The 14,175-nt window shown below is 40.2% G+C and overlaps 1 protein-coding gene across 1 annotated transcript; it reads left to right on the top strand.

The window, feature by feature from the left end:
• The first annotated feature begins 301 nt into the window (after nucleotides 1–301).
• On the top strand, nucleotides 302–12,941 carry LOC131235631 (axial regulator YABBY 4-like). The gene is made up of 10 exons (XM_058232892.1): nucleotides 302–382; nucleotides 515–649; nucleotides 2,390–2,507; nucleotides 2,597–2,645; nucleotides 2,813–2,888; nucleotides 3,317–3,421; nucleotides 5,490–5,603; nucleotides 5,702–5,772; nucleotides 12,737–12,793; nucleotides 12,887–12,941. Exons 1-10 carry the CDS (start codon nucleotides 302–304, stop codon nucleotides 12,939–12,941), a joined length of 861 nt encoding a protein of 286 aa, XP_058088875.1.
• Nucleotides 12,942–14,175: the final 1,234 nt, after the last annotated feature.

The raw sequence follows: 14,175 nt of genomic DNA on the forward strand, positions 1-14,175 counted from the left end.
GAGCGTTCCACACGCGCAGAATACAGATAAAAGTCACACATACGACCCACCAAACGGATGGGGTTGGCCTACCTAGTGAATGACCAGAATCTCACGTACACGTCACATTAGCACGTGCTGGGAGACTCCGAGGAACCATCCATACATGTACATTTCAAACGGCTAAATGATACACGTGCCTATTTATAACATCTGACCACCCTTATAAATCTCCCTTCCTACCATCTGAAGGACACAAAAGCTGAAGTGGGTCGATCCTCTTTTTGCCATTTCCTAACTGTTCTTCTTCCATTCGATTGAAATGTCCACATGCAATCACTTCCTTGAACTCCCAGATCAGCTCTGCTACGTTCAATGCAGCCATTGCACCACTATTCTACTGGTACATCGTCTCTCAGATCTTTAAATCTTCGTCAGGATGCTGTCGATCGGTTCCATCCTTCCTTTGGATTCTAAGATTTGTAGTTCTTCTCTAAGTCTACATTCTCTTCTGCTTCTTTTGTATGGAATGCAGGTGAGTGTCCCATGCAGCAGTTTGTTGAAGACGGTCACCGTTCGATGCGGCCATTGCACGGGTCTCCTCTCCGTTAACGTGATGAAGGCTTCGTTTGTTCCGCTGCAGCTCCTCGATTCCCTCAATAATGATGAGGTAATCAAGGTTTTAATGAACCGATTGAGTACCTTATATGGAGTAGTAAAACAAGGATTTGATTGGCCCACAGGCTCCTAGAATCCCACCACATCATCCCATGATCCATATATACCAATCCATGTTTGGTTTTAATGTTGGAAAATATAATGGAAAAATCAAAAATAAAATTATTTAAATTTTAACACCAGGCTGAATCAACGGTAAATTAGGCTGAGATCCGTTGGAGATGATGATAATGAACCAGGAATATGGGCAACACAGGAGCCTACAAAACCCAAGCTCGCACGTGCAAAGTATGCCATCTAACTCGCATTCCAATGTTATGCACTGGAACAGTGTAAACCTAGCATCTCATCATCTATTTTCCCTGGTAAGAATATTATCCCCTCAACTACTTATAAACTACAAATTTACTCCCACTCTTTTGGACGTGGGAATAAAGAAATCATGACTTTTCATTTGAAAATTTTAACATCATTTTTTCAATGAGAAAATGAAATTTTCAAAACATTTTAATTTTTTAAAACCAAAATTTCAACATTTAAACCAATGAAATTTTTAATTTTTTAAAACCAAAATTTCAACATTTAAACCAGTGCAGATTGGGTGGTGAACCAACACCATGTAGCTACATGGTCTAAGGACTCTGTGGGGCCAACATGATGCGTGTGTTTTATCCATCGCTGTTGTTGTGGTTGATAATACTAAATGTCAATTGAGGTTTGCTAATTCCACACAAATGCAAATATGATACAAGTGTGTGAGATCCGAGCATTTCATATATATAAGGTTGGAAATAATGCTTAATTACTTCTTGAAAAAATTAGATAATTTCGTTCTTCAAGTGGGCCACAACACAAAAGGTAAATTGAGGTGGTTAGGTTTTTTCTAGCCCTTGATATGTTTTTGAAATGATGTGGTCCACCCGAGGTGTGAAATAGCCTAATTTTTATGCCGGAAGATGTAAGCATATATGTGTCTGCGTGAGGATGCAAACAACTCCCACAATCATGGAATTAGCAGACCTAATTTATATGATTATCTTCTACCTGCATTATAAGATAATTATCTTAAAATGAGATGTGAACTGCTGGCCCATCAACTAAATACCAACTTGCATAAAATCATGATAATCATCGTCATTGGTATAATCGTAACAACTATAGCGACTGTAATCGAAATCAATGCGGCTTTAGTAGTATCTGAATTCAAGCAATGCATATTCTGTGGGCTGCTAGCAGGCCCAATCAATGGAAGCTATCAGGATCTATGCAATCTAGCTTGGTGGGCCTTTAAAGAATCGAAGACGGAAGAGTCTCTCTCCAGTGATCGATCCACCAAAGCTACTATAGGAGCGGGAAGGAACTAATCCACTTCTCTCATTCACGGTCAGGATGGCCCACCCACAAATGTTTTCGCGGGTCCCACGGGCCTATGGTCAGCATCTTCTATCTACACTATATGATTATTATCTTAAAATGAGACATGATCTTCTGATCCAACAACCATCTACCAACTTGCATGACTTGATCACAAGACTAATAACCTTTTTTTTTTAATTAAAAAAAAATTATAAGGCACTCACACACACACCCCCACACACTCACGCCATAGTGGAATTTCACCACCTATGGGTACTCGAACCCTTGGCCCGGTGTTGAAACTCCAGAGAGTCTATTAACAACATATAGTTTCAGTAGTTTCTAATCCATGCAATGCATCTTTTGTTCAATGCAGCAAAAACAAGACTTAAGTGCTGACTCCCCTCCGAAAACCGGCGATGGGCCCAACCTGTTCATGGCCTCTTTGGACGACGATGAAGAGAAGATTCCAATGACCCTAACCGTCAATAAACGTGAGTTTTTCGTTCAAGAACCCAAACCCATTCCCTGGTTATTAAAATTTTATGTTGTGATCATGTAACCCGGGTTCGATCTCTTACAGCACCGGAGAAGCGGCAACGAGCTCCGTCGGCCTATAACCGCTTCATTAAGTAGTAATCCTTGTTTCCATCTTACACTCACTTCTTACTAATTGCCTGAATTCTGCTAATTATTAAAAATCAACCATGATTATTAAGCTTAATCTAACTGAACTTTTATACACTTAAATTTGGAATATAGACCTTAATAATAGAAGAAATTGTGGATATTTTACTAGAGAAGAGATCCAAAGGCTCAAAGCTAGGGAACCAAGCATGACCCACAAGGAGGCCTTCAGCACAGCTGCTAAAAATGCAAGTATTCTTTGAGGAAATGCTAAGTAAGGTACACACGTGTGTGAGATCGGAGCCGTTCATCAGCCGATCCCCACTTGGTACGTGCATAAATACGTCGTGTCAAACATCAAGATGATGTGATTATCATTTGGGCCACACATGTACAAAACAAATGAATGGTTAGTAGAATTTGACAACTGATCCAAGTTCTAGGAACATATATGGCCCACCTGTAAATCAGATTGTCCTGATTCTGCAGACATGATATCTGGATAGATGGTATGTCCTGATGAGCGGCTCGGATATTGCACATGTTTTCTTCGTTTTCACGTGTGAGTGGGTGCGTGTAGTGTTGCTGAGATCCTTATTACTTGCGTGAGTTTGAAGAAGCTGGAGGGATATGTACTGACTTTTCTCCTTGTTTGACTGACTTTGACTGATGGCAGTGGGCCCATTTCCCTCGTATTCATTATAAAGGAGATGGAGGGGAGAGCTGCAGTGAGGAGATAGCAGGGAAGGTGCCCACGACAATGGATGGAGATGTGGATGAGGTAATGATATTTGATACTCTGGCAAAGTGTGATACTTGATACACGGGCACTCATAGATTGCACCCATGGAATACATTAACTCATATAAAATGATTAAATACTGAAACCCAAGATCAGATTAGTTGAGAAATACTAGGATTGGTCGACAATTAATGTTTGTTGAAATAAGATCATTGGATATTTTTCATTTTTAGCCGTCCAGTAAGTGCCCACCAATCTGATGGTCAGATAATGAAACAAGCATGATTTTTGGCTCATGATACACCTAAAATCGGACCCATTATTTGGACAGTTCAATTTGAATTGCTTGTATGCCATTTATTAAATTTCTAAGCAATTTATGAGTGCCTGCGTACCGTCCATTATGCGCAGCCAGAGTATGAAAGCTTCTCTCGAGTACGAGAATCTTGTCACATTTCATCTCTGATAACCCTGATTCATGTGAATTTGCCAAAATGCCCTTAATGGTGAAATCTAAGCTGCTATAGTGGCATACATGTAAAGCGATCAGAGCCGTCCAAACTGTAGATCCCATTGTGGATGGGGAACTGTTAAAAAAACTACACTGATAAGATGATCTCGTCCATTTGATAGCCACCTATTGGATGGTTATGATCGTTTGATCAATCTACACAACCTACAGTGGACCCCAGTGTGGATGTCGGTTTCCTACAAATAAATGGTTCTGATTGCTAAGACCAAAGTCCATCAATGATTTTTTTAAGATCAGAAGAAAGTTCTCTGTAACTTTTTCTAATAAAGGGCATTTTGGTAATTTTCCTCGACCATTGCACTACTTCATCTATCAAAGGCAAGACAGCCATGTTTGGTTTAAAACCTTAGATTTCAAGTATCTGAAACCTATGCATTTTGGGACCATAGAACTTATTGTTGGGCTCCCTTTTATGTCTATGCTTTTTTTAGGGTGTTTGCCCTTGAAATCTGTGGATGGCATTTTTTGTAATTTTCAGGAAAATGTGCAGTGCAAAGGGTTTGGTGAAAGGAAGGTCTCCAGCCATTCCCTATGGGGCAAAGACACCCATTGAATGAAGTGGGCCTTTTAGAATGGCCAGTGGAAGGAAGTTTCTCCTTTTTTAGGGTTAAGGGTTAGGGTTTCTTTCATTTGCCTCTTTGGGAGTATTAAATTCTTGTGGGGTGGAGTCTTGTTTCTGGCCATTCTAAGTAGTAGATGTCTCATTTCCTGAAATGGGTTTTGTTTCTTAAGGTAGGAAATGGATGTTTGTAATGTTTGTAATATTAATGTGTTGGTTTTGGCTATTGCAATATTAGAGACCCATGAACAATCTATCCTCCAAGGGAGAGTATACATATGTACATACACTAGATGTACATACTGCACTACTTATCCCATGCATAGTGAATGAGGGTTTTAACTCGGTGCATTGAGTATCGAATCATTCACTACCTATCCTGCCCGTATCGCTCTATCGGCTGTTTGGATGATACCGGTCCCAATCGGGTGATGCACACCCGTTTTGGACTATGAACCTTGGATATATGAGAGAGAGAGAGAGAGAGAGAGAGAGTCCGTTTACATAGATCAATGAACGTAGTACAAATACCCCTATGTATCTGATAGACGGATAACACATGCAATTCGTTGGACTGTTATGTTATGATCCAACTAGTGCATAATTTCCAAATTTTATGTGTATGAGAAATAACCCATCAAAAGGGTGAGATCCACCATGAAGATTAGTTGGACCCAGTCATCAAGTGGGTCAAAATCTGATAATAGTATAAATTTTAGTGCTTGTAGTTTGCATTTGTTCACTTGGATAGTCTAACTAACATATATAAAATACCTATTAAGTTTGATAGTATTCTAAAAGTAACCATGGAAAAGAAAATATTTTCCACTAATTGCGGCAATAAAGAATATGCTTTCCTCTTACGGTTTTCTTCAAAAAATTGTGGTTTCTCTTCTTCTAAGGCTGGTATGCATAGTTGCTATGTGAGGGAAGGGCTTGCTGTTTTGTGTTGTTAAGGCTAGGCCAAGAGGCCGGTATGCAGAGCTGTTTTCAGTACGTGTTTGCAATGTTTGTAGTTGGTTGGATTGTGGGTGGAATCAGGTCTATTTGGGATATTGAAGCGAAGCTCGCCGATGGCCCCTTTAGGCAGTTATGCTTTCAATGCTTGTATAGATGCTCCTTGGAGATGGGTTGGTAATCCGTGGATGTAAAAAATACATGGAATGCAATCTTTGGCCATGGTCCAAGTCATCTAGTTGGGTTTTGCTATAGCTCTATTCTTAAGCAGTGGTTTTTGTTGCGGCTGGGCTTTGTTGCAAGTCTGGGCAAGCCTAGTTTGGTAGTGGAGGAGTTTGGCAGGTGATTGTTCAATTGCCTCTTAGTGGGATTCCCCTTTTTGGGTGTTGTCTCTGTATAATCTTTGTTGTCATATACAATAGAGGTGGGTGTTCTTTTTTTGTGCGATCATGCCTGCCTGAATCCATGTATAGCATTTTTCTTTTTCTTTTTTTCTTTTTTTTTTTTTTTTAGCACATTCAACAAAGTTTTGGGTGGTGTGCTCACACCTTTTTTCAAAATAATAATAATAATAATAATAATACTAAAATCACCGTTCAACACTTTTTGAGAGACTTTTCACTTTTTGATCAATGATAATTTCATATTTCCCTTGAAATCATAGAAACTAAAACAAACTTCTTTTAAGATTTCTTTTCCATAGATTTCTTTATCCAGGATTTTTTTTATTTTTTATTTTTTATTTCAGATGTGATGTTTTCTTTTTCAAATTTACTTTTTAAATTTCACGAACCCAAACAAGCCCCAAATTGAGAACAAATTTCACAGGCTACCATTCCAATATAGCAAAGATCATATATTTGATTTGGCCTTCTTTTATATTGCTACCCTTTTTCCTAACCATGGATGGGATGCTTATGATCACCTGAGAAAGTGGCTCTCTTGAATCATGAACAACCCATGGTGTGCCCTAACATATAGATGGATTGAATTGTTGATTTTTTGTGTAAATGTTCTTCACTCCGCATATTAAGTTGTTCTAAAACTTAGGTGGACCACAAAAGTAAATATATGTGTTTTGGGCATAAGAATGTTTAGCAAAATGGCAAATGTCAAATAAATGGTTCAAGAAGTGTTCCTATTTTATTCAGTTTCAACCATTGAAAAAAGGGTAAAAAATTCAATCAAAGAAATGGAAAGTTCGGGTTAAACACAATTAAGTAAAAATTTTAATTGAAGAGAAATGTCTATATGCATGCATGTGTGTGTTGCATATAAATAAAACTAAAATGCACATTTTAAATTAAAATGGTTAAAGTTTCAAAATGCACAAGTTATAATGTACTAGAAATGCTCACAAGCAACTAGTTGGTGTGTGGGACCTAATCATGGGGTTTTTGTATGCCATCCCACCCTTCCATCATGGTACCCTCAGTGAAGATAAGACGCCCAAAAAATCAAGTCGATTCAATCATTAGATAGGACCAAATGAAGGTGGAGATTTTTGAGTGGTTTTTCATTATTTTCTATGATGCGGCCTACTTGAGGATTAACCTGATTTTTTTGGGGATCCCATTTTTATGGTGAGATTAACTTACTAGAGGGGTTGAATGTGACGCAGGGGAGGACGTGAGGTCAAGCACCGTCTTCCTCAAGAGGATAACTATTCTGAATCCACGGAACTTCTCTGGACTCCTCACAAAGACTTCTCGAATCCACGAGGAAATAAAGCAAAAAATAGAAATAAATTCTAATAAATTTGAAATTGATTAATAAATAAATAAAAATGAGTTCAAAACCCTTTAAATAGGGGTACCAAGCAATGGGAAAGAAATCAGAATCAAACTACAACTAAAACTCCTAGAATTCGCGACTTACTATAAATAGTAAACTTACTATTTATAGACGGTCGTTATGTCTACTAGTGCGCAAGGTCTTTGGCTAAAAGTAGTAAGTGTCCTATTTAGCTTCATCAAACTGTTCTCCAAATTATTCTAAGCTCTTTTCACGTTGGGTGCAACTCCTAAAGCCCGACAGATGATGAGTTATAATCAAACTAAAACTTACTATTTATAGTAAAAATGAAATTAAAACAGGGAAACAACCGTCGATTTAGGAGTTTTTCACAATTTCGGGTTGTGTAACCCATTATAGCAGGGTTGGTTGGCTAAAGTAGCTCGTTCTACCCCTAAATCATATATTTTACGTCAAGTAACTCATTCCGGATTGCGAGATATGCCCGATCTAAGTTCCGACGATCCGGATCACTTCTGTCGTCGACCAGGCCTTTTCTGATCCATCTTGGCCATGAAACTGTCTGCGACCCGCTCTACATCAGTCCCATCCACTTCAAAAGAACTCGTCCTCAAGTTCTCATCCTGCGCTGGTTCATGATACTTGGTTAGGTCCGCGACGTTGAAAGTCTGTAAGGTCGTCATGTCATCTAGAAGATCAACAACATAAGCGTTGTCATTGATCTTTCGGATGATTGGTACCCGTCCAATCTTTTTATTCTTCAACTTATTGTACGTTCCGATCGGAAATCGTTCTTTGCGCAGATGGACCATTACTTGGTCGCCCACCTCAAATATTTTTTGTCACTGATGCTTGTCCGTTTGCTCATTGTACTTTTCGTTCGAATCATGTAGCTTGGTTTGTACCTCCGCATGAATGCCCATGATCTTGTCAGCCATATGTTCTGCTGCAATGCTCATGCCTGGGAGCTTAGGCAAAGGGACCAAGTCTGGTGTGTGACGAGGTACTCGTCCGTAAATAACTTGGAACTGGCATTTCCCTGTCGAGCGGTTCACCATGTTGTTGGATGCAAACTTCGCTTGAAACAAAGCCAAATTCCACTGCTTCAGTTTTTCTCTTGAAATACATTGAAAGAGGTTTCCCAACATGCGATTCACAACCTCACTTTGACCATTAGTCTGTGGGTGGTAGGCGCTGCTGAATTGAAGTCGTGTATCGAATCGAGTCCACAAAGTCCACCAAAAGTAGCTTATAAACTTCGTGTCACAGTCAAAAGTAATAGTCTTTGGAATCCCATATAGCCGCACAATTTCTCTGAAGAATAGATTCATCACATGTGTTATATCGAGAGTCTTCTTGTATGGAATAAAGTGCGCCATCTTAGAGAAACGGTCTACTACCACGAACACCGAATCCATGCCGCGTTGTGTTCATGGGAAACCAAACATGAAGTTCATAGATAAATCCTCCCAAGAGCCATCAAGCACGGGTAATGGGGTGTAGAGGCCCGTATTATGAGATTGCCCTTTGGAGGTCTGACAAATATAACAATGTTAAACTGTCTTTCCCACATCACGTACCAATTGCGGCCAGTAATACCGTTCTTCCACAAGAGCTCGCGTCTTGTCTCGCCCAAGGTATCCACTGACACCACCTCCATGTAGCTCTTGAATTATTTGTTCCCTTAGCGAACTGTTCGGGATGCACAGTTGATTTCCCTTGAAAAGGAACCTGTCTTGCATATGTAAGTCGTCGAGGTGACCTTCTTGGCATCTAATCCATGCATCCTTGAAGTCGTCGTTATCGGCATATAGTCTTTGAGGAGCATAAACCGGACAACCTCATTGCTCATAGTGACTAACAAAGTTGCACAGCGACTCAGTGCATCAGCTACTTTGTTCTGTTGCCCTGACTTGTGTTTTAGTACGAATGTGAATTCTTGCAAAAATGAGATCCATCTAGCTAATGCACTGAGTCACTAAATTGTCTTCACCTTTTCCTCATCCACTTGAATGTCGGGGATGTTATGAAAAAATCCAGAAACAATAACCTATCAGTAATGAAACTGCACTTTTTTAAATTGAGATACAGTTTATTTTTAGTGAGTACTTGAAGGACATTCTTGAAGTGTTCCATATGGGTGGTTTCGTCTTGACTGTATATCAAAATATCATTGAAATAAACCACAACGAATCGCCCAATGAAAAGTTTCAGAACTTGGTTCATCAATCTCATAAATGTGCTAGGCGATTCGAAAGACCGAAGGGCATGACCATCCATTCATATAATCCTTCTTTGGTCTTAAAGGCTGTTTTTCACTCATCAACCAGCTGTATTCAAATCTCATGGTAGTCGCTCCTTAGGTCCAATTTAGATAATATTTTTGTACTGCATGTACAGCATATCGTCCAACCGTGGTATAAGAAACCTGTATTTTATAGTGATTTTGTCGATGGCTCAGTTGTCGACACACATGCGCCAACTCCTATCTTTCTTTGGAGTTAATAGAGCTGATACAACACATGGACTCATGCTTTCTCGAATAAGACCCTTCAGATCAGCTCCTCTACTTGTCCCTACAGAATCTTGTACTCATTCAGACTCATTCGATAATGAGGACAATTAGGTAAACTGGACCCAGGGATAAAGTCGATATGATTTTGGATATCCCGCATGGGGGGTAACCCATCGGGAAGGTCATCAGGCCAGATTTCTTTGAATTCATGTAACAGGGCCTTAGTCTTTCAGGGATGATGGTAGGCTCGAGTTTTTTCCCTTTTACAATTAATGCATAAGTCTGTCCTGTTTCTTTGGATTCTTCCACGAAGTCCCGTATGGTTAAGAGAAAATAGCCCTCCACTTTAGAAGTTTTGGGTGGTCCATTTGGATCCATAGGGGCCAATATGGTCTTCCGACCGTCCTTGACGAAGATATATATATTATCTCACCCTTTATGAGTGGCGTCACAATTAGATTATCAGGGTCAACCGAGTAGTATGTGACATGCTTCCATGTCAACCACATCGCATACTACTTCATCCTTATAATATTTGCCAATTGAAAAGGATATGGTGCACCGTTCAGTTATCTTTATTTCGCTGACCTTCTTAATCCAACCAATTGTATATAGAGAGGGATGACATTCCGTTTTCAATTGTAATTTTTTCACCATGACCTTGGAGACGATGTTCTCGCTGCTCCCACCGTTAATGATCACGTCACAAACCTTTCGATTCACCGTACACCTAGTGTGGAAGATGTTATGCCGTTGTGGATGCACTTCTTTTCTTAGCACATATAATAGTCGCCTCACAACAAGCGACTCACCGTGATCTTGTTAAACCCAACCTGAATCATCTGCCTCGTCCTCGGTGGTATGCTCCTGTTCTTTAATATCTGGATCTTTATAAGCTTATTAGCACTACCATCATTGATGGCGAGGTTTGCCACTTTTTGCTGGGGACAAGTATTTAATAGGTGGCCCGGTTAGCCACAATGATAGCAGTTGTCGGGTCTTTGCCGATCATAGGGGTTCGGGATTCTATTTGGACCAGCAGCAGTCGATACGCCCCTTTGGGGTCTACCTTGCCCGCTTCCCTAATCTCGGTTCTCAGATGCAGGAGGTTAAGTGCGTGCTCCTACAGGCTCCTTCCCCTTGGGCTATGCAGTTCCTTGGGGCAGACCTGCCACAGGGATCCTTGCAGTAGGATAGGTCTGTATGTTAGGACGTTCAAGTTGCACTTCTACCCGAGTAGCCAACTTAATCGCATCATTTATCATCCAGACAGCCTGCATCTAGACCCGATCCTAGATAGCCATACGCAATCCACCGTTGAATTGGGCGACTTACTGCGATTCAGTCTCGACCAAATCGTTACGCGCCGCCAGACGGTAAATTTCTTCTGCGTATTCTCTCACCGACCGACTACCCTTTCAATAATTTTGGTATTGTTAGAATAATACCTGATCGTAATCGTTAGAGAAGAATCAGACACGTAGTAGCTGCTTCATCCGCTTCCAAGTGCGGATTGGTGCTTTCATCTGCCTGGTTTGCGCGAGTTGCGGTTATTCTCACCAAGCTGAAGCTCCTCCTTTTAACTTGTAGGCCACAAGCTTGACCTTCTTTACTTTAGAGATGTCCTTATAATCAAAAAATCGCTCAACTTCAGAAAGTCAATCGAGAAAATTCTCAATGTGTAGTTGGCCATTGAAGCTAGGAATATCAACTCGCATCTTGAATTCTTGATCCATTCAATGTACTCGATCGCTGCCATGTCTAGGGTGTTGGAAGATTATGTCATCAATTTCCTCCTCACTGGAGCCCCCTTCCTCAAGAATGACCTTTGTATGCACTGACAGTACTATCCTACGATCAGGGCGATTACGAGTTTCAACAATTGACGGTGGAAGATTACCACCAGGAACACGGAGTTGCCTTAGGTTTTCTGCCAAGAGATCCGCTAAGCGGTCGATGGAAGCCTATAGCCCTTGCACGGCTTACCGATTCTCTCATTGCGCTACTTCGAAAGCTGCCGCCATTAAAGGTAAATTTCCTAGAGCACCGTCTATGGGATTGTTGCCCAACCCGTCGTTAGAAGTCATCGATCCGAGGAAAAACCTCGCTCTAATACCAAACTGAAACAGAAGAGGACGTGAGGTCGAGCACAGTCTTCCTCAAGAGGATAACTATTCCGAATCCACGGAACTTCTCTGGACTCCTCATAAAGACTTCTCGAATCCACGAGGAAAGAAAGCAGAAAATAGAAATAAATTCTAATAAATTCGAAATTGATTAATAAATAAATAAAAATGAGTTCACAACCCTTTAAATAGGGGTACCAAGCAATGGGAAAGAAATCAAAATCAAACTACAACTAAAACTCCAAGAATTCGCGACTTACTATAAATAGTAAACTTACTATTTATAGACGGTCGTGATGTCTACTAGTGTGCAAGGTTTTCGGCCAAAAATAGTAACTGTCCTATTTGGCTTCACCAAACCGTTCTCCTAATTATTCTAAGCTCTTTTCACGTTGGGCGCAACTCTTAAAGCCTGACGGATGAAGAGTTATAATCAAACTAAAACTTACTATTTATAGTAAAAATGAAATTAAAACAGGGAAACGACCGCCGATCCAGGTGTTTCGCAATTCCGGGTTGCACAACCTGGCATAGCAGGGTTGGTTGGCTAAAGTAGCTCGTTCTACCCAAAATCATATATTTTACGTCAGGTAACTCATTCCGGATTGCGAGATATGCCCGATCTAAGTTTCGATGGTCCGGATCACTTCTGTCGTCGACCGGGCCTTTTCTGATCCATCTTGGCCATGAAACTGTGCGTGACCCGCTCTACATCAGAATGTTATACAAAAACCATGGTGGGTCTCATACACAGCTATTTGGACTAACAAATCACCTGTGAGAGCTTAGTTGGTGCTCATATTCTAGCAGCATTCCAGCATTGGTTGCTTGTTTCTGCCATAGTCATTCAATATCAGCAAACAGTTTTGTTTATCTTGGTCATGAAGCTTTTTAGCATTTTCATCTGCAGCAATGCAGTATTGGAAGGTTATTATTATAGAAGTCCGTTTCTTGGTAGGTTTTTCAGGTTGGGCTTGCAATATTCGTTCGTTGGGGTTGTCGGGATGTAATGGAGCTGTGGATTTTGTTGATTTTGGCTGCTTCTTGTTCTCTCGTGTAGGTTCCGTATTTCGCTGGCTATATATGCAATGGGTGCTGCTTTGGTGGATGCCTGACGGTGGAACCCATGCACCTTGATATATATAGATTACATCCATGCGTACATCCGTACGTTTTGAAAGCTCATTTAAGTGAACTATCCTAAAACCGAAGCAGATCTAGTTCTCAGGTGGACCACACCACAGGAAACAGTGGTGATTTATAATTAAAAACTTATTGTGAGCCACAAATGTTTTGGATTAATATGATATTTGTGTGGCCCATTCATCCAAGTCTTTGTGACCTTATAAACAGGTTGGATAGAAAATAAACACTCTGGTGGACCCTGGAAGTTTTTAATGGTGGGTATTCAATCACCACTGTTGCCTGGTGTAGTCCACCTAAGATTTTGATTTGCTTCATTATTTTCAAAGAAAAGATCTTTAATTGAGTTTGAAAAAAAAGGAGCATTTTTGCTCCATCGTCTGCAATATATGGAATTTTAAATGTTTAACCAACTATGCTTATTTTATTCTTTCAAAAATACCCAATTTAAAAAAATGAAGTTATAGTAATTATGGGTGTGAATATACATTGCTCCGTGTGGTGTCTCTTGACTTAGGATGATTCTTTGGATGTGGGGTGAGCATGAGAAAGCAAGACCAGATTGACTGGTGACTTTGTCTCTGTGGGGCCCACTATGATGTATGTATTTTATCCACACCATTCATCTGTTTTTTCAGCTTATTTTAGAACATTAATCCAAAAATGGTGCAGATTCTCAGATCAAGTGGACCACACAATAGGAAATCATGGGGCTCATCAGGATGTTTACTTGCCATACAACCTATTGATCACAAGGTCACATAGACCATGAAAGGAAAACACAAATATCAGCCAAAACCCGATGTAGAACTTGTTGTGTACAGTTTCATGGCTAAGATGGATCAGAAAAGGCCTAGTCGACGACAGAAGTGATCCGGACCATCAGACCTTAGATCTGGCGTATCTCACAATCAGGAATGAGTTATCGGGCGTAAAATATATGATTTTGGGGTAGAACAACCTACTTTAGTCACCCAACGGTACAACCGGGTTGCGCAAACTGGATTTGTAAAATACCCCTGGATCAACGGTCGTTTCCTATTTTAATCCTATTTTTATTGTAAATAGTAAGTTTTAGTTTGATTATAACTCTTCATTCATTAGGCTTTAGGAGTTGCGCTCAACGTGAAAAGAGCTTAGAATAATTAGGAGAACAGCTTGATGAAGCCAAATAGGACACTTATTATTTTTGGCCAAAAACCTTGC

This window comes from Magnolia sinica, chromosome 19 (assembly GCF_029962835.1).
Source record: "Magnolia sinica isolate HGM2019 chromosome 19, MsV1, whole genome shotgun sequence".
Classification (NCBI taxonomy): domain Eukaryota; kingdom Viridiplantae; phylum Streptophyta; class Magnoliopsida; order Magnoliales; family Magnoliaceae; genus Magnolia; species Magnolia sinica.

Excerpts from the sequence above, each read along its gene's own strand:
- LOC131235631 (XM_058232892.1), top strand. The coding sequence starts at position 302 with ATGTCCACATGCAATCACTTCCTTGAACTCCCAGATCAGCTCTGCTAC. Across the intron at positions 383-514 it reads ATTGCACCACTATTCTACTG|GTGAGTGTCCCATGCAGCAG; the intron begins GTACATCGTCTC and ends TATGGAATGCAG. Across the intron at positions 3,422-5,489 it reads TGGATGGAGATGTGGATGAG|TTGGTTGGATTGTGGGTGGA; the intron begins GTAATGATATTT and ends CAATGTTTGTAG.